At 35.2% G+C, this 25,107-nt stretch overlaps 1 protein-coding gene and 1 pseudogene across 14 annotated transcripts in view; one reads left to right on the top strand and one right to left on the bottom strand.

Annotated features, from left to right (window-relative positions):
* Positions 1–25,107, bottom strand: part of LOC126944990 (26S proteasome regulatory subunit 4-like) — a 1,186,326-nt pseudogene that overhangs the window by 1,035,237 nt on the left and 125,982 nt on the right. The window lies entirely within an intron of this gene.
* Positions 1–25,107, top strand: part of CHD9 (chromodomain helicase DNA binding protein 9) — a 275,542-nt gene that overhangs the window by 188,587 nt on the left and 61,848 nt on the right. For all 13 annotated transcript variants that reach the window (XM_050774874.1, XM_050774871.1, XM_050774868.1 and 10 more), the window contains 8 exons: positions 1,288–1,464; positions 4,090–4,233; positions 4,349–4,604; positions 6,361–6,571; positions 8,961–9,156; positions 13,343–13,510; positions 14,508–14,687; positions 22,160–22,270. In XM_050774874.1, coding sequence (XP_050630831.1) covers positions 1,288–1,464; positions 4,090–4,233; positions 4,349–4,604; positions 6,361–6,571; positions 8,961–9,156; positions 13,343–13,510; positions 14,508–14,687; positions 22,160–22,270 — 1,443 coding nt within the window. The remainder of the gene's footprint in view (positions 1–1,287; positions 1,465–4,089; positions 4,234–4,348; positions 4,605–6,360; positions 6,572–8,960; positions 9,157–13,342; positions 13,511–14,507; positions 14,688–22,159; positions 22,271–25,107) is intronic.

Raw genomic sequence — 25,107 nt, 5'->3', positions numbered from 1 at the left:
TGTCTAATAGAGGTCTCAAAATTAAAACATACAAAATCAAAATCCAAAACTACTTCTTTTTAGTAAATAACAACATGAACTTCCAGTTGTTCAAGCTAAAATTTTTAGAGGTAAATTTGAGGCCCTACTGTATCTCACTCCATACTTAACCATTGGAAAATCCTGTTGGCTCTACTTTCAAAATGTATCTAGAACTGACCACTTCTCTGAACTGCAATGAAGATTTCTTGCTTGCATTGCTATGGCAGCTTTCTAACTGTTCTCCATGATCCTGTCTTTGGCCTCTTCAGACAGGTTTCATCACAACTGTTTTAAAAAATACAAGTCAAATCAGGACACTTCTTACAAACCCCTTCAATAGTGTCTTGCTCAGAGCCAAAGTTTGTATAACAGTTTTCAAGTCCTGCAGTTGACCACATCGCCTCCCCCACTCACTGGGTTTCAAACACTCTGGCTTTCTTGCTATTTGAATGCTGCCAAAGATACTCCTACCTTAGGGCCTTCATACTTACTACTTCTTTTACCAAGAATGCTTTATTTATAGATCTCTAGATATCAACATGACTTCTACCCTCATCTTTAGATCTTTCCTCAAATATCACATTGCACTAATGGTCTCCCAACCACTCTATATAAAACTGCAGTGGTCACCTCCAACCTTATACTTCTTATCCCACATCCTTGTTTTATTTTATTCCACAGCCCTTATCTCTAATTTACTTTTTTAAAAATTATTTTCTTAATAACTGTGTCCTGCATTTGATTCAGTAGAATATAAGTTGTAATTGGATAATTATTTTTATCTGTTTTGTTTACTGCTGTATCTCCAGCAACTAGAACAGGGTCTGGCACATGGATACTCAATATCTGCTGAATAAAGTATTTGGATGGCTAATTATTCGCTATTTATTTGCTGTTATATTTTTGAACTCATTGGTGTAAGTAATAAGAACTAATACTGAAATCTCATTGGCCAGATTTTATCATGATTTATTTCTTGCCTAAAATTATTATAATTCTTAAAATTATCATAAAACATTTTACCAAGAAATACTCATTTGGATACAATTGTTAATAATATAATTATGTTGGCATAATTTTTAACATTATTGAACATAGCAATATAATACAGTTTCAATGATAAAAGTTTTCATTGTAAGGGAGTGTCTGCATATGTAAAAATTTCATTAGAAATATTTTATAACATGTTATCAGATACCATTTGACAGGAATAAAAAATATGCAATTAAAATATTCCAGCAAATAATTATATTTGATCATTTCTAGGGGCGTATCATTCGAGGAGCTTACAGATTCCAAGCTATCATCACCACTTTTGAAATGATTCTTGGAGGCTGTGGAGAGCTTAATGCAATTGAATGGCGATGTGTGATTATTGATGAAGCACATAGGTTAAAAAATAAAAATTGTAAACTCTTAGAGGGCCTGAAACTCATGAATCTGGTAAGTAACTTAATATTATCATTATGACCATTGAGTTTATTAGATGTGTAGTAAAAGGTCATAGAGTTAATACTAAAATTTTTTTTTTTTTTTTTTTTTTTTTTTTGAGACAGAGTCTTGCTCTGTCGCCCAGGCTGGAGTGCAGTGGTCGGATCTCAGCTCACTGCAAGCTCTGCCTCCCGGGTTTACGCCATTCTCCTGCCTCAGCCTCCCGAGTAGCTGAGACTACAGGCGCCCGTCACCTCGCCCGGCTAGTTTTTTGTATTTTTTCAGTAGAGACGGGGTTTCACCGTGTTAGCCAGGATGGTCTCGATCTCCTGACCTCATTATCCGCCCGTCTCGGCCTCCCAAAGTGCTGGGATTACAGGCTTGAGCCACCGCGCCCGGCCGCAAAATTTTTCTTTTTAATTTTAGAGTATAAGTACATCTGAATCCTATCTATGATAATATAGATTTTTTTTTTTGGCCTTAATTTGTAAGAAAAAGATTCTGTTTCCTACGACTTCAAATTTTTTAGCTCTTTCCTTCAAAAAGCATTAGTAATTAATTTTTAAAATAAGACCTCTATAGAGAATGTACTATTTAAAAGAAAATAAGACCATAAGGTTTTGGGTTTGTTTGTTTGTTTGTTTGTTTATTTGAGATGGAGTTTCTCTCTTGTTGCCCAGGCTGGAGTGCAATGGTGCAGTTTCCACTCACTGCAACCTCTGCCTCCCGGGTTCAAGTGATTCTCCTGCCTCAGCCTCCCGAGTAGCTGGGATTACAGGCATGTGCCACCGTGCCTGGCTAATTTTGTATTTTTAGTAGAGATGGGGTTTCTCCATGTTGGTCAGGCTGGTCTCGAACTCCCGACCTCAGGTGATCCGCCCACCTCGGCAGACTCCAAAAGTACTGGGATTACAGACGTGAACCACTGTGCCCGGCCAAGACCGTAAGTTTTAAGCCATAAATTCTTTAATAGAAAGCCCCTTTACCGAAGTTATATTATTCAGATCATTTATGATAAAAAGTCCTACACAATTCTACATGTTTAACATATGTTGGTTATAATTAATAATGGGATTTCTTATAGTCATCTTTTTGTTAGTTGTTTGCTTCTTTCAAATGAAAGCATTTTTTAAACATTTTGATTTTTAATTAAGATCACATAATTACTACATGAGCACTTGAACAAATAATTCAAATACAAAGAACCACATTCTGTAAAAACTTAAAGTGTTCCTTTTTACTCCCTGTTTATCTATGCCACACACCCAGTTCAACACCTCATTCCAGTATGGTTTCCTGTTTATCTTTCTAGGCCATTTGCTACCATATACATAATATGCAGATTCACAGATGCATATAAAAATATTTAGCATGGGAATTTAGAGGTTTTGTCAAATAAAATTTTAAATAATTTGTACTACCATTAAAAATATTCTATGTTTGGCCGGGCGCGGTGGCTCACGCCTGTAATCCCAGCACTTTGGGAGGCCGAGGCGGGCGGATCACAAGGTCAGGAGATCGAGACCATCCTGGCTAACACTGTGAAACCCCGTCTCTACTAAAAATGCAAAAAAAATTAGCCGGGCGAGGCGGCGGGCGCCTGAGGCAGGAGAATGGCGTGAACCCGGGAGGCGGAGCTTGCAGTGAGCCGAGATCGCGCCACTGCACTCCAGCCTGGGCGACTAAGCGAGACTCTGTCTCAAAAAAAAAAAAAAAAAAAAAAAAAAAGAAAAAATATTCTATGTTCATTTTCTTCTTTTACTATTATGTTTAATTTTTAAGGAATTCTAGTTTCAAAGCATGTGTCAATTAGCCCTTTACATTCTTGTATTGTAACCTCAGTGATTTGATAATTCATTCATGTTTGAAGAGTTAAATGATGATCATCCAAATTATAAATAATGAGCACTCTTTGGTGTACAAATTACCATACTAAGAATGTTTGAGTACAAAAGAAAAAATGCCCTCTTTATTCTTAGAATGTTGATTTCTTTTCTTCTAAAATTATTTAGAATTTTTAAAGGCATGAATAGCATAAAAAGTGAAGTATTTCAGAATGATACAGAGTTTTTAAAAAGTGATTGGGAAAGTACATTCCTAAAGATTTGTGGGTAGAGATGTAGTTTTTTGAGTTAACTCTTGAAAATTATGAGTTTGGGTACCGTGGCTCACACCTGTAATCCCAGCACTTTGGGATTACTTGAGACCTGGAACTTGAGACCAGGTGGGTAACATAGTAAGACCTCATCTCTACAAAAAAAAAAAAAATGTAAAAATTAGCCAGGTGTTTTGGTGCATACCTGTAGTCCTAGCTACTTGGGAGTCTGAGGCAGGAGGATCCCTTAAGCCCAGGAGTTCAAAGTTACAGTGGCACCACTGTAATTTATTCTAATCATTGTAATTATGTTGTATGTGTAATGCTGAACTATGATGGCATCACTGCACTCCAGCCTGGGTGTCACAGCAAGACCTTGTCTCTAAACAAACAAACAAAATATATATATATATAGAGAGAGAGAGAGAGAGAGAGAGAGAGTCAGAAAAATATTTGCATATTGAACATTTGATAACCTAAGTCAGCTTTCATATAATTATAGTACTGTGATGTTTGATGTGAATTGTTCTCACTTTATGTAGGAACACAAGGTGCTTTTGACTGGCACACCTCTCCAAAATACAGTTGAAGAACTATTTAGTCTTCTTCACTTTCTTGAACCTTTAAGGTTTCCTTCTGAATCAACATTTATGCAAGAATTTGGGGATCTGAAAACAGAGGAACAGGTATCCTATTGCTCTTTGTAAATACATTCATCACATTTCTTATCATTGTAATTATTTTGTATGTGTCATTAAATGCTCACTTATGTTATATGTCTTTTTATCATTTTTCATTCAGGTACAGAAACTTCAGGCTATCCTGAAACCAATGATGTTGAGACGATTAAAAGAAGATGTGGAAAAGAAGTTGGCACCTAAAGAAGAAACCATCATTGAAGTAGAACTTACTAATATTCAAAAGAAATACTACCGGGCTATCTTGGAAAAGAACTTTTCTTTTTTATCCAAAGGAGCAGGACAAACTAATGTACCTAACTTGGTCAATACCATGATGGAGCTCAGGAAATGCTGTAATCATCCATATCTTATCAAAGGTAGCTAAGAAAGATTATAACAAATACATTTTTCTTGCAACAAATATGAATAAATAAACAGAACACACTACAGCTGTAGTGGCTGTTATGACTCTCTACTGTGATAGTCTAAGGAATTACAAGTATTACAGAATCAGAGGCAATGTTAACTACTTCGTTACAGTGACTGATGTTAGCACACCAGGTTATGTTCAGCAGCAGTTTGTTCAGTATAATTTGGACTAGAATTTGTCCGCTTGTTTAATCCTCCTCATGGGCAAAGACAGCAAAACCCATTTTGGGGGCTTCTGCATTTCCATTTTTTTCCTGGTTTCCTTCCAGTCTAGATACATCAGTTAGTGTTTCAGTTCTTGTGCTGTAATAATGTTACTTTTTAAGATCTTATCAGGTTCTCTCCCAGTGTTCTCTCTGTACAATATTTGAGTTGTTCACTTATTCTTGGGAATATACCTCTCTCTACTCACTTCATTCAAGACAGCTGAAGTCTCTTGTAGATATAGTACTCTCTTATGGCCAGACAGGCTGAGGAAAGGAATACGGAGAGCCTCTTTAATTCTGATTTGGATTATCTGAAGGAAGTATGCATCAAGGACCTGTAACATGGCTTTCATTTTAATTTATTCTCTTCTTTCTTTTTTTTTTTTTTTTTTTTTTTTGACAGAGTCTCGCTCTGTCACCCAGGCTGGAGTGCAGTGGCGCGATCTCGGCTCACTGCAAGCTCCACCTCCCGGGTTCACGCCATTCTCCTGCCTCAGCCTCCTGAGTAGCTGGGACTACAGGTGCCCGCCACCGCGCCCGGCTAATTTTTTTTGTATTTTTAGTAGAGACGAGGTTTCACCGTGGTCTCGATCTCCTGACCTTGTGATCTGCCCGCCTCAGCCTCCCAAAGTGCTGGGATTACAAGCGTGAGCCACCACGCCCGGCCTTTCTTCTTTCTTTTTCTTTTTTTTTTTTCTTTTGTTTTTGTTTTTGTTTTTGTTTTTGTTTTTTAAGATACAATGTCACTCTATCTCCCAGGCTGGAGTACAGAGGTGTGTTCATAGCTCACAGTAGCCTCAAGCTCCTGGAAACTGATCCTTCCACCTCAGCCTCCTTAGTAACTAGAACTAGTAACTAGTAACTAGCCATATGCACCACCATACCCAGCTGATTTCTTTTTTTTCTTTTTGGTAGAGATGGGGTCTTGTTATATTGCCCATACTGGTCTCAAACTACTGGCCTCAAGAAATCCTTCTGCCTTGGTCTCCCAAAGTGCTGAGATTACAGGCACGAGACATTGCACCTAGCCTTAATTTTTTCTTGTTTCCTTGTTTTGATGGCTAACAAGATGCCCATAGACACATCCAGATCAACTATGATCGTCCTTCAGTGATGACCACTATTATGATTGCTGTTTAAATATTAGATGTTTAAAAATATATGTGTTTACCAGCTGAGTTAGGATCACAGTTTTATTTTTTCCCTAATAGCATTGATTAAACATTTAGCAAACTTAAGTTTATACAAGGTATTATGCCAGGTGTCTGAGGAGATAAAAAGATGTTTAAGACATTGTTTATGTCCTCAATGGAATTACAGTCTGGTATTGGTGAAGGTTCAGCAACAAGCATAAATAATTCTAATAAAAGCAATGTACATGCCATTAGAAAATTATGTTACAAAAGCACACAGGAGCACTAATTTTGATTAAAAGGAAAGCAATTGGGAATTTCCTGCATTTGTGCATTGCTATTACCTTCTCCTATTTCTTTGACAGGTGCTGAGGAGAAAATACTTGGAGAATTTAGAGATGCATATAATCCAGCTGCTTCTGATTTTCATCTTCAAGCAATGATTCAGTCTGCTGGTAAATTGGTCCTTATTGATAAATTGCTTCCCAAAATGAAAGCCGGAGGTCATAAAGTGCTCATCTTCTCTCAGATGGTTCGCTGCCTTGACATCCTAGAGGACTATCTCATACATAAAAGGTAAAGCATACTGTAATCCACTGAATTATACTATGAATTATGCTAAGTTTGTGCTATTAAGATTTGTGCAGCACTGTAATGTAAATGAACTTTACTCATATCTTTCTTTTATCCTATATTAGAATAATGCATTCAAATTTGTAAGTAAAGATTGTTTAGGATTGTGTGTTATGTTTTCCTAACCTGCATATGTTGCAATATTAGATGTGCCTGAGGAGTCCAATTAAGAAAAGCTTGCAAATAAATATTTGATTTGTTGACCCAGGAATGGGTTTAATAATGTACATTTTACTTGATTAATAAACCTTGTGGATGAAACTTTAAATAGACTTATATTTACAGCAGTCATCCTCAAAACTGAAAAAAGTGATTCAAGAACCTTTGGATCTATTTCATTGTTATAATTAGAGCCTTAAGCTGTGGGACTTTTATTATATACTATATAAAATTTGTTCATGCTTTCATATTTTCTGATTTGTTTCAATGTGTGTTTTTTGTTTTGTTTATTGGTACATCACAATAAGATAGTATTAAATGTTGTCTAATCAGGCGGGGCGCGGTGGCTTATGCCTGTAATCCCAGCACTTTGGGAGGCCAAGGCGGGCAGATCACGAGGTCAGGAGATGGAGACCATCCTGGCTAACATGGTGAAACCCCGTCTCTACTGAAAAAAAAATAAAAACTACAAAATATTATTCGGGTGCGGTGGTGGGACTCTGTAGTCCCAGCTACTCAGGAGGCTGAGGCAGGAGAATGGTGTGAACCCAGGAGTTGGAACTTGCAATGAGCCAAGATCGCACCACTGCACTCCAGCCTGGGCGACAGAGCGAGACTCCATCTCAAAATAAAATAAAATAAAATATTGTCTAATCAGTATTTAGGCTATAATAGGCTAATTATCATAGGATATTTTATCAGACCATTAGGATTCCATCTGATAGTAACATATTAATGTAAAAGAGAATCAGAAATTTCAGCTGTAGATTTTTTGTTTTGTTTTTATTTATTTTTTTATTTCTGTTTTGTTGGTTTTTTTTTTTTTTTTTTTTAAAGACATGATCTCAGTCTGTTGCCCAGGTTGTTGTGCAGTGGTGTGACCATAGCTCGTTGCAACCTCAAACTCCTGAGCTCAAGCAGTCCTCCAGCCTCAGCCTCCCAGGAAGCTGGGACTACAAGCATGCACTACCACACCCTGCTAATTTATTTTTGATAGAGACAGGGTCTCACTGTGTTGTCCAAGCCGGTCTCAAACTCCTGGGCTCAAGCAATTCTTCCACCTCAGCCTCCCAAAGTGCTGGGATTATAGGTATGAGCCACCGCATCTGACTTGCAGATTTTAATTCAATAGATTTTAACCCATATAGATAAGTAAAGGTCTATACTGTTTTATATTATTAGAGATTGTGTAGTTCATTTTTATTTTTCATTTTTATTTCTGGTTCCATTTTTAATGTCAATGTCCTACTCTTTGGCCTCATTTTAAAATGTATATTATTCTCAATTTTATATCATATGATATGAACATTAAGTTGCACTGTTCCCAAAAATAGTAATTCTTACATTTTTTTAATCTCCTTACATGGAGAACTTATACAGATAAAACTGTACTTATAAATTTCTATTGTAATAAATTTCATGGAAAATTCAGAGTTTCTTTTATTCTCATAAGAAACATTATTAGAAGTCTTTCGTCCATTTTGCAGGTACCAGAGATAATCATGGGGTGACTGCTAAAACTCTAGTAAATCATATGTAGAAGTGTGTCATATGTCATATGTATACCACTCAGAGTCCAAGCTCCTAAATTTTTATCTATTTTATTTTTATTGGATGTCTTGCAGTTCTTGAGTTTTGTATATGTTAAATGGGGAAGGATAAAGGAAGTTAAAAGATAATTACTTTGCAGTAATGACTATAAAGAATTCAACAGCATTCCAGTGTGTTCTTAATAGATTGCAATATAGAAGCAAGTATGGCAGTCAGTAGTATTATGGATTAAGGACAAAAGAAACGTTCATAGCCTTCTTGTATAAAGTCTTTGTGAAAGTCTTTATTTCTTGCAAGAAAGTGATGTATTATGGTGAGATCAGCAAAGCAGTTTTTAATAGACTGCCTTTTGTTATTCTAACTTCTGAAATAAAATTCATTGTAGTGGTCTTTTACCCATACATCCAGGAATTCAGAGGTTTTGTATCTTTATATTTGTTTTTGTTTTCTCCGTAGCACCAACACCAAAAAGTATAAAGTCACAGAAACTAATTTAGATGATATTGCTTCTTAATTTTAGAGAAAACATAATGCTGCAGGAAAACTGACTTTCCATTTGATAGAATATGTCTTCAATTTTATTATAATTATTTATGTAAATTTATTCCATTTCATTCCATAGATATTTATATGAGCGAATTGATGGCAGAGTCAGAGGAAATCTTCGGCAAGCTGCTATAGATAGATTTAGTAAACCTGATTCAGATAGATTTGTTTTTCTCCTGTGTACCCGAGCTGGTGGGTTGGGCATCAACTTAACTGCAGCTGATACATGTATAATTTTTGATTCTGATTGGAATCCTCAGAATGATCTTCAGGTAAATAATTGCCTTGGCTAACAAGAAATGCATTTTTTAAAAAAGTAAAATTGTGTAACTGTTTTTGATAATCCACATCTTGTATTTTTATCTGGACAAACTAATGTATGTTTCTCTGTAAAATATCTGTGCCAAATAAAATAGGTGAAATTATTTTAATTGTTATGATAAAAACTATGATGACAAAAAATTTTTACTTTTTTATGTGTCTCACTGACTTATAAAATTTGTCTTACTAGCTTATAAAAAGTTATACCTATTTGAGTACAGTAATTTTTGTTTGTTTAGATATGAGGTCTCACTATGTTGCCCAGGCTGGTCTTGAACCCCAGGACTCAAGCATTTCTCCCATCTTGGCCTCCAAAAGTGCTGGGTTTACAGGCATGCATCATCATGCCTGGCCTGATATTCTTATAGTTTAAATAATAATGTGTAAATTTGAGAGAGACCTAAGCTCTAAGAATAACTTATTTGTAATAAAATTAAAATTTCAGAATTTTAATCCTTAAAAATAAATACTCGCTTATTCTAATTTTATCTTGTAATCATAGTATGCTTTTTTAATAAAATACTTAAGAAAATGAAGGCACACATATAAGTAATGACTATACTTGGACTACATAGAAATATAGGAATATTAATTACAGTGATTGAAGAGGGTCTAAATTTGCAGAAGGATATGAGAAGAGAACAAAATATAAGAGAAATTATTTTATTATTCATCATTGTCTTAATTGCATTGCAATTCATATTAGTACTTTTTTTTTTATAAAACTAGTCAAGTGTAGTCATGAGAAGGAGAAAAGTAGAGTTCAATCTGTAAAAGTGAACAACCCATTAAATAACTACCTGCAGACCAGCCATATTATTTTTTTAAGCAAGCATAAAAACAAATATAATAAATGGTTATTGAGAATCTACATAGCTTAAAACATATTTTAAATTGCTCATTCATATATTATATGTAATCTACTTTAAAATATCAAAAGATTATCCAAAATTAATACAATAAGCCAGATACCAACTCTTTCTGTGGAAGGCTCAATTAGTAAATATTTCAAGCTTTGTGTGCCACATAAGATCTCTATCACACATTCTTGTTTGTTTGTCATAATCCTTTAAAAAGGTAAAAAAGCCATTCTTAGTTAGCAGGCCAGATTTGGTCCACAGGCTGTAGTTTCCCAATTCCTATGTTAAACCCAAATTATAATTGTCTGCCTTTGAAATGCATGTTTGTACTTATAACTGCCTACAGTGGATGTTCTGAAAGTTAATTTATAATAATAAAGTCACTTTATAGAACCTGAATAGAAAGTGGAAAAACTATCCTGAATCTCCCAACTTCTCCCTGTCACTTGTTTTTTCCTATTTGACTGCTAATGTAGATCCAGTCTTTATGGACTAAGATCATATTTGGCCTCTTGTACTTCCTCTACACCTAGAGCAAAGTTGCCCATTTACAATCCTGGGTTCCAAATGGCACAGTCCTGGGTTCCAAATGGCACAAAATGGATGTGGATAGAATACAAATGTCAACAAGGGGCATAACATCAGTGCCCCTATATATTTTAAAGCCACATTTTATGATTTAATTTGTCTGAAGATAATGGAAAAGTGATTAATAATTTGGGAGAAAAACTAGATTCTATAGAATATCTGGAGTCAAGATTTATCATAAAAAGTTTAGGTTTAGTAGGAACTCAGGATAAAATATGAAGCCCTTATGTGATCTCTGATGTCTCCACTTTTAACATGTATGCATATTAATTAGTTTGTCCTTCATTTAAATAAAATTTAGATATCCAGAGTTATTTACCTTGGGTGGTTCCCGCCCCCCCAAAAATGACCCAGCTTAGAAAGAAATCATAGATGGCACAAACAAATGGAAACACATCCCATGTTCATGGATGGGAAGAATTAATATTGTGAAAATGACCACACTGCCAAAAGCATTCTACAAATTCAGTGCAATCCCCATCAAAATACCACCATCATTCTTCACAGGTTTAGAAAATACAATTCTAAAATTCATATAGAACCAAAAAAGAACTCGCATAACCAAAGCAAGACTAAGCCAAAAGAACAAATCTAAAGGCATCACACTACCTGACTTCAAACTATACTATAAGGCCATAGTCATCAAAACAGCGTGGTACTGGTATAAAAATAGACACATAGACCAATGGAACAGAATAGAGAACACAGAAATAAACCCAAGTACTTACAGCCAACTGATCTTCCACAAAGCAAACAAAAACAAAGTGGGGAAAGGACACCCTATTCAACAAATGGTACTGGGATAATTGGCAAGCCACATGTAGGAGAATGAAACTAGATCCTCTTCTCTCACCTTATACAAAAATAACTCAAGATGCATTAAGGACTTAAACCTAAGACCTGAAACTATAAAAATTCTAGAAAATAACATTGGAAAAACCCTTCTAGACACTGGCTTAGGCAAGGATTTCATGACCAAGAACCCAAAAGCAGTTGCAGTTAAAACGAAGATAAATAGCTGGGACTTAATTAAACTAAGGAGCTTTTGCGTGGCAAAAGGAACGGTCAGCAGAGTAAACAGACAACCCACAGAGTGGGAGAAAATCTTCACAATCTATACAACTGACAGAGGACTAGTATCCAGAATCAGAATCTACACAACAAACTCAAATCAGGAAAAAAAAAAAAAAAAAAAAAAAAATTCCATCAAAAAGTGGGCTAATTCTCAAAAGAAGATATACAAATGGCCAACAAACATGTGGATGCAGTGAACAGGGAACATGTCTACACTTCTGGTGGGAATATAAACTAGTACAGCCACTATGGAAAAACAGTATGGAGATTCCTTAAAGAACTAAAAGTAGAACTACTATTTGATCCAGCAATCTTACTACTGGGTATCTACTAAGAGGAAAATAAGTCATTTGAAAAAGATATTTGGACACACATGTTTATAGTGGCACAATTTATATATATATATATATATAATGTATATGTTATATATGATAGAATACTGCACAGCCATGAAAAACAATGAATTAACAGCATTTGCAGTGACCTGGATGATGTTGGAGACTATTATTCTAAGTGAAGTAACTCAGGAATGGAAAACCAAACATCATGTGTTCTCACTCATAAGTGGGAGCTAAGCTATGAGGACACAAAGCATAAGAATGGTACGATGGACTTTGGGGACTTGGGGAGAAGAGTGGGAGGTGGGCAAGGGATAAATTACTACAAATATGTGCAGTGTATACTGCTCAGGTGATGGTTGCACCAAAATCTCACAAATTACTACTAAAGAACTTACTCATGTAACCAAATACCACCTGTACCCCAATAACTTACAGAAAAAAATTACCCAGCTTAAATAAAATACAATGAAAAGATTGTTGATAATGTAACTGAAAAAAATATAGAAATTTAGGGTTAGACTTTAAAACTTGAGTGGCAGCTCACACCTGTAATCCCAGTACTTTGAGAGGCCAAAGGGGTAGGATCTCTTGAGCCCAGGAGTTCTATTGGGCAACATAGCAAGTCCTCATGTCTAAAAAAAAACAACAAAAAACTTGAGTTGCCATCAACTGTAAAACCTGTTCATAGGTTTTGTGTCCCTGCTTAAAAGTATATTGACTACACTTCCATTAAAATATAATAAGGCTGGGTGCAGTGGCTCATGCCTGTAATCCCAACACTTTGGGAAGTCGAGATGGGTGGATCACTTGAGGTCAGGAGTTCGAGACCAGCCCGGCCAACATGGTGAAACCCTGTCTCTACTAAAAATACAAAAATTAGCCACGTGTGGTGGCAGGTGCCTGTAATCCCAGCTACTTGGAAGGCTGAGGCGGGAGAATCACTTGAACCCAGGAGGCGGAGGTTGCAGTGAGCCAAGATCGCACCACTGCACTCCAGCTGGGGCGACAGAGCAAGACTCCGTCAAAAAAAAAAAAAAAAAAGTAGTCCTTTGTGAATTTATATTCTTTGATATTTAAGCTTATAAAGCTAAATTTTAACTTATTCCTGATTGTGGGATTATTTCTTACTGTGGTAAGCGCTTCCTTAATTTCTAGAAAAAGATTAATTCAATAAAAATGGTCTAAGAATTCTTACATGTGTTTATAGACCACACATATAGTTTACTATTAAATGCCTTTTGAGAAAATAAATATGTAACTTTTCATTTTTATAGGCTCAAGCTCGTTGCCACAGAATTGGTCAGAACAAAGCAGTTAAAGTCTACAGACTGGTAACTCGTAACTCATATGAGAGAGAGATGTTTGACCGAGCCAGTTTGAAACTGGGCCTAGATAAAGCTGTGTTACAGAGCATGAGTGGAAGAGAAAGTAATGTTGGTGGTGTATGTATATTTTCTTTTTTACTTGAGGTTTTTGTGTGTTTTTGCATTTAATTTTATCTCCAATAGTGTGTCATTTAGTTTTGGTCCATGCAGAATACTAAACACATTTGTTTTATGCAGGGGGACATTTTCAGGACAGAGCTATGTTTAGTTAATACTTTTGAATCCTTTTCTTTCTGTATAGCTCCAGAGCTTATGAATTCTAAATGTATTTTCAAGATAGAAATTCTTTGCTTTCTTTTTAGGACATTTATATGATGGCATAGCAAAATAGAATTTGTGTTTATATAAACAGTTTTCAAATTTTTTTAGTTTCACAACTATTAGCATTGGCTTTGTCTTGTTACAAATGATGACATTTTGGCTTTTTTTTCCCTCAAGGTTCTTGTCTAATATCTATCAATAATAGGATCCTAGTACTGGGCTGGGCACATGGCTCATACCTGTAATCTCAGCATTTTAGAAGGCTGAGGTAGGAGGATTGCTTGAGCCTAGGAGTTTGAGACAAGCCTGGGCAACATGGCAAGACCCTGTCTCTATAAAAAATAAAAATTAGCTGGGCATAATGGTGCATGCCTGTGGTCCACATTACTTGGGAAGCTGAGGCGGGAGACTCACTTGAGCCCAGGAGGTCAACTGCAGTGAGCTGTATTTATACCACTGTGCTCTAGCATAGATAACAGAGCAAGACCCTGTCTCAAAAAGAAAAAAAAATAAAGAATCCTAGTATTTAAAAGAACCTTGAAAGATGTTACCCGACCCTTAGGCCTTGTTTTAACCAAAGCCATTCTAGGCAGATGGGTAATTCTTATTTTAAGAGAGCAAAGAAGAGTCAACAACTTCAAGATATTATTTCTGTGAATTCTCTCTCATGTGCATCCCAAACCCAAATGCAGTTTAAGCATGCCTCTTGTGTTCTTTGACATCCTTTAGGGATACTTTCTCATTTTATGAACTTTAAAAAAAACTATTTTTATGGAAGTTAATTTCTCCTTAGATTCAGCAGCTTTCCAAAAAGGAAATAGAAGATCTGCTTCGAAGAGGTGCTTATGGTGCCATTATGGAGGAAGAAGATGAAGGCTCTAAATTCTGTGAAGAGGATATCGATCAGATTTTACTACGTCGTACAAAAACCATTACAATTGAATCAGAAGGACGTGGGTCAACATTTGCCAAGGTAACAGTTAGTGCAATTTTATTAACATAGCAGTGATGTTCTTATCCTAACTACTGAAAAAGTTTATCTCTTACACCAAATGTTTAAACATACTGAATTAGCCAAAAAGCAGTAGGTAATGTATTTTCCTTCATTTTTTTCTGATCCCCTATGTTAATTTAACATGAACTCTTCTGATCCTTGTGAAATATAATAAATGTAATAACTAGAAATAGTTCTAAATATTAGAGTAGAACATATGAAGTCAAATTTAGAAACTAAACATCTGTATACCAAAGGCAGAACAAAATATAAGTAATGTAAGAGGTTAAATCATCTTACATCAACTTTCATAATTTAAAGAACCTAAAGGAGAGAAAGAATTTCCAATTTCATTTTAAATACTTACATCTGGCCGGGTGGGGTGGTTCACATCTGTAATCCCAGCACTTTGGGAGGCCGAGGCAGGTGGATACGTGGTGTCAGGAGTATCTAAGTCTTAAGGGGTAAGATGAAATTTGTATTTTGGAAGGAAACATTAATAGCTGTTAGGTGAAAATATTTGTAAAGTTTACTAATTGCCTTTCTATTCCTTTTTTCTTTATTATTATTTTTTTTTTTTTTTTTTTTGAGACAGAGTCTCATTCCGTCGCCCAGGCTGAAGTGCAGTGGCACGATCTCGGCTCACTGCAACCTCCGCCACCATGCCTGGGTAATTTTTGTAATTTTAATAGAGACAGGGTTTTGCCACGTTAGCCAGTCTGGTCTCGAACTTCTGACCTCGGGTGATCCACCCGCCTTGGCCTCCCAAAGTGCTGAGATTACAGGCATGAACCACCACGCCCAGCCATATCCCATTTTTCTTTCTTTCTCTCTCCTTTTTTTTTCCCAAACCAAGACGTCGTGAACTTCTCTCTTCCATTCATCTGAATAGTTTATTATTGCAGTATTCTGTCTCACCTGCACAAATTGCAGAACACTACATACAAGTTTTCTCTTTTCCGTTGAACTTCCTTTCTACATTTCCCTTCTTCTCCATTCCCCTCTCCGCTTTCAATCCAGAAGTCTTTCTTTATCTTTATGGGTAATATTGTAGTATAGCAGGAAGTATAGGTGCTGTACCAAAAGTAATGATACCAGCCTTCAAATGGAAACTCGCTTGCGTTCATTTAGCGGACTAATAAATTCTTGTGTCAGGTATTTTGCTAAATGCCAGGTATACTATAATGAAAGGATTATAGTTGCTGGAAAAAAAAAATAAAGTAGGAGATGACTAATTCTGTATGTTCTGAATAAAGAAAGCCTTTGCAAAGAAAAGAACATTCAACCTAAGTCTTGAGGGAATTGCGAATTTCATTGTTTTACAAAGAGAAAGAAAAAGCCAGCTAAATGAGTCATATGTTGCTAAACTACAAGGAATATTTCAGGAATGTGACATAGGCATGTATGGATACAAGAGATGAATTACGTGGAGATGAAACGGTGAAGGAGTTAGGGAAGTTGAACCCCAATTGTGAAGGGCTTTATGTCCCATTTTGAGGAATTTGAAATTGATCCTAAGGCAGTTAAGCTTTTCAAGTCCTTCAAGCAGAAATTGGACATAATGCAATCTGGTTTAGAAATTTAACTCTAGCAGCAGCATGGAGAACAAGTTGGAAAGGGGAAAGACTAGAAACAAGATTATTTAAGGGGCTTATGTAGGAAATAATGATGGGTGAACCAGGGTCATGGAGACCTACTTGAATCAATAGGAGTTGATGACCAGTTAGAAATTTTTAGAAGGAAGAGTCAGAAATGACTTGAAGACTTTTTGCTTAAGTAGCTAGGAGGGTCATGGTTGTCTTTAAGATAGAGAAGGACATTCATAAGGGGAAAAGAAAGTATTGAAGCTGTTGTATTTATTACATTTACAGGATCCAAATGGAGGTGTCTAGGAGAGTTGCCTGGGACACGGATACAGATTTGGAAATTAGTAGAGAATAAATCAGAAAAAAGTAGTTCCTTTTGTTTCCAAAAGGAACATTGCAGAAGTAAAGTATAAGACTGAGAACTAAAACTGGTCATGATTGAGTAGATGTACCCCGGCTCTTTTTTTCCTGGGAAATCTTACTTAGTTTTGATTCCTTTGTTCTGTACTCTTTGTACAGAGATATTTTTCCTTGTATCTGAAATCTAATTAATATCAAAAGGTATTGGTCATGGTTTTTGTCCTTGTTGATTAGGCCAAACATAAAGATACTGTCCTTAAAGTTGTTGTTGTTTTGTTTTGTTTTTAATTAATGAAGGCATATGCAAAGCATTTATTAAGCACATGTGATTCTTGGCTTCCTCATTTAACATGTTAATGATAATGATCGTGGAAAGTCAGAAAAACAGGGTTTGAATTCTGACTCAATAAGCTGAGTGACCTTGAACAATTAACCTCTTTGAGTCTTTAAAGAGGAGGTCGTAATAATCGTACTTGGCCTTTCCCACTTTATTATACAGTGCTATCTAACTTTTATTTTACTTAGAGAATTCAAGTATACTCTTAATGCTTTGAGAATTGAGAAATGCTTAAACATTTAAATATCTACTTGAAATCCTCACACCAGAAAGTAACTATCACATTTGAGAGCTGACAAGGTACCACAATGCTGAGGAGAGTTGAGAGTTTGCTCTAGTTGTTTTATAATTTGTTCATTTACCAAATAATTTGTTCATTCCCATAGTTGTATGGGAATGCTATTAGATACTGGACATTTGCCAAAATGGAATATGATGTAAAGTTAGTAGTATATTACACTTTTTCCTGGGATCCAAAGACTTCAGCTCTGCCCAACTATTTTCAACAATTTGAAGAAATAACATAATTCGGCCGGGCGCAGTGGCTCAAGCCTGTAATCCCAGCACTTTGGGAGGCCGAGACGGGCGGATCACGAGGTCAGGAGATCGAGACCATCCTGGCTAACCCGGTGAAACCCCGTCTCTAGTAAAAAAAATACAAAAAAATAGCCGGGCGAGGTGGCGGGCGTCTGTAGTCCCAGCTACTCGGGAGGCTGAGGCAGGAGAATGGCGTAAACCCGGGAGGCAGAGCTTGCAGTGAGCCAAGATCCGGCCACTGCACTCCAGGCTGGGCGACAGAGCGAGACTCCGTCTCAAAAAAAAAAAAAAAAGAAATAACATAATTCCATTCTGTATTTCTTTGCATTATCAAATAGTGTTTAATAAGGAGCTACATATATAGATCAGGGTCCTTATGAGACTTAGTACATATCCATCAAATAGAACTCATTATTGATAACTTCATTTTCGAGTGATGATATCCCCTAAAACTTGTTTTGAGAGATTTTTATAAGGGCAGCCAGGTGGGTCCTAGAAACAGAAACATTTTTAGTCTGATTTTTAAAAATTTGATAGTGAACAAAATACTTTGAATTGCTTAATTTACGAAGGAATGAAAACCATCTAAACTGTGCTGCAGGTGGACTGCTTATTTGTAAGGGCTTTTAGTTGGCACCTTCTGCCTTTCTACCACTGCCTGTCATAAGAAGATGGATTTTGCAATTTAAAAGTCTTCTCTTGCAAATAATACAGAGGTTTAATGGTGGAAGGAATGCATTTTAAGAAGAAAAATTTAGGGGGGACTAGGATATTACGATTTAGCATTTGTAAGGAGTAGCATCTTATTTCGGTAGGTATAATCGCTTGTCACAATCCTTGAGAATCATATAAGTCATCTTGTAAATAGGTTACATGTCAGTTAGCAAAAGCCTGTTGGATTATTTAGAAATTTAAAATTGTTTTATTTGTAAATTAAATTCATCATTTGTCTTATAATGAATGTAACAAAAGCTATTTAATTCTGAAATTTAATTTCTTCCAGGTACATTTTTAAAATTATCGATAGTTATATGATAGCAGAATAAAAATTATTATATACTGTAGCATATAATTTTTTTTAGGTAATCAACCAAAAAAGTAACACACTTTAAAATCTGATTGTGTCCTTTCAATTACTTCATGTTTAATGGTTCCTCATGGTTTTTGGTTTTTTGTTGTTGGGTTTTGTTTTTGTTTTTGTTTTTGTTTTGAGACAGATCTCACTCTGTCACTCAAGCTGGAGTACAGTGGTGCAATCAACGATTCACTACAGCCTTGACTTCCTGGGCTCAAGTGATCCTCCTGCCTCAGCCTCCCATGTTGCTGGGACCACAGGCACATGGGCACATGCCACCATGCCCAGTTAATTTTTTGATTATTTAATAGAGATGGGAGTCTACTTTGTTGCCCAGGCTGGTCTCAAACTCCTGAGCTCAAGCAGTCCTCCCACCTTACCCTCCCAAAGTGTTGGGATTACAGGCATGAACCACTATGCCCAGCCTTCTTTTCATGTTAAATGTTCTACAGTTCATGTAAAGCAAATACTCATTTACCAGATTGGTTAAATCTCAAGAGGCATGTATCACTGAAGCTGTAGAACAGAATAAAACCCTATGAACTTCATTCAGTAAACTTTTCACTATTCCTGAAAATTGATATGTTTATAACAATGAAGATATTCAAGTATCATATATCCTCAGTTGTGAGAAATTTGTTCTGAAATAGTTAAGGAATTACTTGCATGTAGTTAGATGTCTGTTCCTCATACTCATTTATACCAGTTTGATGAATTGTCATAACATATTTATTTTATATAGCTGATGATAGCTGTGTTGTTTTATCAAACTAGTCTTTGTTCCTTCAAGTTGGATATGAAGGTCAGGACTGGTGGCACACGCCTGTAATTCTAACACTTCGGAAGGCCAACGCAGGAAGATCACTTGAGGCTGGAAGTTCGAGACCAGCCTAGGCAGCAAAGTGAAACTCCATCTCTACAAAAAATTTAAAAATCAGCCAGGCAAGCTGGCGTGAGAGGCTGAGATGGGAGGATTGTTTGAGCCCAAGAGCTAGAGGCTGCAATAAGCCATGATCATACAGCTGCACTCCAGTCTGGGCAACAGAGTGAGAGCTTTTCTCTTAAAAAAAAAAAAAAAGTTGAATATGAGTTTTTATAATATGTGGTTTCTCATTAAGAGTGTCTCATACTATTTTCTGTTGCCACTGTAACAAATTATCACAAAGCCCACGAGGTTCATGGCTTAAGACAACACAAACTTTTTCTTTTATAGTTCTAGATGTCAGAAGTCTAACATGAGTCTTACAGGGATAAAATCAAGGTGTCAGTAGGGCTAGTTCATTCTGGAAGCTTTAGAGGAGGATCTGTTTCTTATCTCTTCCACTTCCTAAGACTGCCTGCATTCCTTGGCTTATGGCCACAGTACTCCCATCTCTGCTTCTGTTGTGTCATATCCTTTTTCTATTCTAGAGTCAAATCTCCCACTGTCTCACTCTTGTAAGAATATTTATAATTACATTTAGGGCCTACTTGGATAATACAAGCTATCTCTGTTTCAAGTTCCTTAACTTAATCATATCTGCAAAGTCCCTTTTGCATATAAGACAAAACTCACAAGGTTCTAGGGATTAGGATGAGGTATCTTTAGGGACCATTATTCAGTTTATCACATTCATCAGTTCAAAAAAATACAAAATTAGTTTTTCAGTAGTTTTATAATATTAAAGCTATAGTTTAGAGAAAGCAAAAAAAAAAAGGAATTTAAATTCATTAAAACATTTGTTCCCATCATTTCTGTTTAATAAATATGCCAGCAAAATGCATATTTTGAAACACAGTATTTAACATTTGCTTTATTTTATGTAAGCATCTTAAAAGCCAAACCTCAAAAGAATACTAGTTGGAATGAATGAATACATTTATTACTTGGTAAGCAATAACATGAACAGAATCTGAAGTTCAGCAAGAGGCATTTAGCCTTTTAATTTTTGGTGTTTTAGACTTTTTTTTTTTTTTTTGAGACAGATTCTTGTTTTCTCACCAGCCTGGAGTGCAGTGGTGCAATCATGGCCCAATGTAGCTTGACCTCTCAACCTCCTGGGGTCAAGTGACCCACCCACCTCAGCCTCCCAAGTAGCTGGGACTACAGGTGTGCACCACCACACCAGGCTAACTTTAAAAGAAATTATTACAGAGATGGAGTCTCACTATGTTGCCCAGGCTGGTCTCGAACTCGTGGGCTCAAGTGATCCTCCTGCCTTGGCCTCCCAAAGTGTTGGGATTTACAGGTGTGAACCACCATGCCTGCCCTGGATGTTTTATAAAGTTTAAGCGACAAATACAAACAGTATTCAACAGTTATCAACTTCTGCTAAACTTGTTTCATCACCACCTCCCACTTTTTCATATTGTTTTGAAGCAAATCCCACATATCACCACCTTTACATGTTTCCATATGTATCATTAAAAATAAAGACTTTTAAAACATAACTACAATACTATTACCACATTTAAAAATAAAATAAAACATAATTCCTTGGTATTAATTACCTAGTGCTTAAACTGACAGTTATCTTGAATGTCAAAAAATGGCTTGTTTGCTTTTAACACTTTTATCTTTTTAATGTGGGATTTTTCTGGGTCTTTTAAATTTTATCAAGACTTTTTTTTAATTAAGATTTTTACCTTTTGTTTGTATCTCTGATAATTGGGCATTATCTTAAAACCATTTACCTCTATTCTCCTTTGAAAATCATTTTATGCGACCATATTCTTCTATTTATTTTTATAAAAATTGGCATGCATTTTTCAGGCCCTTAACACATTGTGTATGTCCAATGCTTCTTTCACTTTTATAAAGCATTTTGATGACATTTTTTGATAAGGCCTATTTACAGTGATTTAAGTTGTAAATAATGGTTATTAGACCACAAGTTACAGAGTTGAAGTGTTATCTTTAAAGTTTCTTCCAACTAAAAGATTTTATAATTTCCACAGTATTTATGAAAATAAATCACTTGTATTTTCTTCTTTTGCTCCTCAATATTTTCTTACATTTTTACAATAGTTAATGCAATGTTTCTGTGGTAGAGTTTTTCTTTTTTGTGTGTTTTTAGGAAAAGAGTTTTTAAAATGACAATGATTTATTTTCCTTCATTTCCCATATCCTGTGTTATATTTCCTTTAGGAGATATATCTATCTGAAAATGTGATGAAAATAAACTAGAAATAGACCCGAAAATTAACTCTGTAGTGCAGGCAGATTTGGAAATTCTTGTTCTCTAACCTAATTTCTTAATGATCTTGTAGTGTTTTTAGAAACCATACCTCCATTCTGTGTAGCCTCCTTACCAGAAAGATTCAATCCTTACTTACCAAAAGTATAAGAGTTAACCAACAGTAATAATTTAATTCTGCTCCTAAACTTCAGCCTGTTTGCATTAAGCCTTTACCTTAAGCAGACGCAGTGCTATGTTTCAGACCACTGAATTTGAAACACCCTTTGATGTATGAGTATGTGGAATCCAAATTCTATCCATAGTAAATGTGAGGAGATAATGTTTTAAGTACACTTGTGATAGATTTTTTCCTCTACAACTGCCATTATGTATTTCAGGCGAGTTTTGTGGCATCTGGAAACCGGACAGATATTTCTTTAGATGATCCCAACTTCTGGCAAAAATGGGCTAAAAAGGCAGAAATAGATATAGAGGCCATCAGTGGCAGAGTAAGTATTTTTATCCCTCTAAAATAAACTTGCTTTTGGGATACTTTGGCAATAGTATTGTAATATTTTAAGGTGTTCAATTATGCAGTTACTAAAATAAATTTCTGCATATATAAATTGAAGTAGGGTAGCAGAAATGAACTGAGTGAGGTACTCCTTCAATTTAATATCTATTATCTCCCATGATGGGTTATCCTACAGGGAAAGTTTAACTTTTGGATATAATTTACATTCTTAAAATTATAATATGTTTTAAAAATTTTTTTAATGTCTTCAAATCATGGGTTACATTTATTTTCTCTTTAATGTTTTCTTAGTGTCAGAACCCATTCATGATGATCTAGTAAAATGTAAATAAAAGGAGAAAAAAAGAGTCAAGAAAGTGGCATTTTTAAAACTGTCTTACGACTTCTCTTGAGCTAAGAAAAAGCCAAAATGCTAAAATTGACTTTATGGAACTGATAATAGTAGCATAACTGCTTATTTACTAAGACACACTTGTCTAATAATTGCATAGAAATCAATGTTTTTGAGTCTTACCAGTTATCAAAATAACAGATGATTAAAGGAATTTTATATTAAGCACTGATGCATTGGATCTTTTTTGATAGGTAGCCTTTTAAAATGTAAATCTTTACAATTAGGAGTAACACCACTACCATGCATAATTATTATTGTTGAATGCATTTTGGAAATATATGTAATTCTGTGTGAAACAAGTAACCATGAAAAGGTAATTAAAAAAAATATTATTGGCATATAGCATGTTCATATGCCTAAACAAGTAGTGGGGTCTGTAAAACACACTATAAAAGTTCATAAGTGAGTTTAGTGAATTAACTGGATAGAAGATAAATATGCCATTGAGCCTTCCTAAATATCAGTACTAACAGAAGTAGAAAAATATAATGCAATAGGATATCTACTTCACAGTAGAAAAAAAAAGATATAGAACACTTAAGAATATACCTAAAGAAAGCTGCGTTTGATTTCTGTAAAGTGAAATTTGGTTGGGAGATGTGTCTATTGGGAATATTTTAAGCATTTTAACAGTTCGTTTGTAAACATAGAAATTGTAATGTATAGATGTAATGCAATGCAAATCAGAATGTTAAACAATTTTTTCTTATAACTAGACAAAATAATTTTAAACTTTTATTGGAAGAATATTTAATGCACTCTTAGGAATCTGTCCTACAGCAGTAAGCATACATGTACAATGATAATATAGTACAATGATATTCGTTGCAACATTTTTTGTTATAGCAAAAATTTAGAAACTAAATTTTCTATACGGGAGCAATGGTACATTCATACTGTCTAATGCAATAATTAAAAATAATTTTAAAATAATAAGAATGGACATTCTTATGCACCATCTACTGTGGACTAACAGCTCCAAGACAGAGAAAGAGAGAGATGCAGAATGATACTTACGATATGATCTCTATTTGTGATTTTTCAGCAGTATATATTGGTAATTACATCCTGGTGGGTCAGAAAGTAGTAAACAAATATATAAGATAATTTAAGGAGTGAGGAAAATAAAGCAGTAAGATGGTAGAGAATGCTGGAGAGGTAGAATTACACTAGGTAAAGTGATGAAGGGAGGTCACTGCAAAAGGATTATCTGCACTGAAACTTGAGTGATGAGAAAGAGCCAATACACTGTAATGTCAGGAAAAGCTTTGAGGCAGAGGGAATGGCAATGAGACACTGGTGGAAAGAAGCTTGTGTATTCTAGAAGCAGAAATACATTATGGCAGAATGTGAAGAGTTAGTGAGCATGGTGGTAATAGGTGAGGTCAGAGACTGAAGACATGGGCCAAATCAACAGGGCTTTGTAGATTATTTTAAGGAGTTAAGGATTTTGTAAATAAACTTATGTAAGCATATAGTCATTTAATACTTGTGCAGTAACATTTTAAAGTTTATACTTTTGTAAAAAATTAAAGACTTTTCTGAAAATGTACAATAAAGACTAAAATTACTGTATGTTAAAGTATCTAAATATATTAATACAACTGGGCACAGTGGCTCATTCCTGTATAATCCCAGTACTTCAGGAGGCTGAGGCAGGAGGATTGCTTGAAGCTAGGAGTTTGATATCAGCCTAGGCAACATAGCGAGAGACCCTGTTCTCTACAAAAAAAATTTAAAATTAGCTAAGCGTGGTTGTGCATGTCTGTAATCCTAGCTATGAAGGAGCCTGGGGTGTGAGGATAGCTTGACCCCAAGAGTTTGAGGCTGCAGTGAGCTGTGATTGTGCCATTGCACTTCAGCCTGAGTGACATCAAGAACCTGTCTTTAAAAAAAAATTTAAAAAAATAAAATATATTAATATAAAACAATAGTTTAAAAAGTATGATACTGACAAAGATACAAAGCAAAGAATAAGATAACAGAAAAAGATCAAAGTATAAGTTTATGAAATATACAAATAGTGCTAAAGAAAGATGATTTAATAAGTGGTGATTAGGATATTGTATTGGCATTTGGGAGGAGCATTATAATCCTATGCTCTGTACCAAGTAAACTCTAATTTGTGATAAAAAGTTTTTAAGTGTTTTTTTAATCAAAACATGAAAAATAGAAGTTAGATTTCTTTTCACAGATATTTGCGTGGGAAAACATTCTAAATTTGAAATTACAAAGGAAGTGATTGGTATATGTATACAAGACAGAATTATGTAATGGAAAAATGAAAGTGCAGTCAGACTGGTGACACTATTTGTAGCAGACATGTATACGAAAGTTAATGTTTCTGTTATATAAAAGCTAATATAAGTTGATAAAAAATGTATCAAATCTCAAAAGATTTGGGGATAAAGACATTT

This window comes from Macaca thibetana, chromosome 20 (genome assembly GCF_024542745.1).
Source record: "Macaca thibetana thibetana isolate TM-01 chromosome 20, ASM2454274v1, whole genome shotgun sequence".
NCBI classification, from domain to species: Eukaryota; Metazoa; Chordata; class Mammalia; order Primates; family Cercopithecidae; genus Macaca; species Macaca thibetana.
The sequence above is the reverse complement of the archived record's forward strand: the minus strand, read 5'-3'. Positions and strand labels throughout refer to the sequence as shown.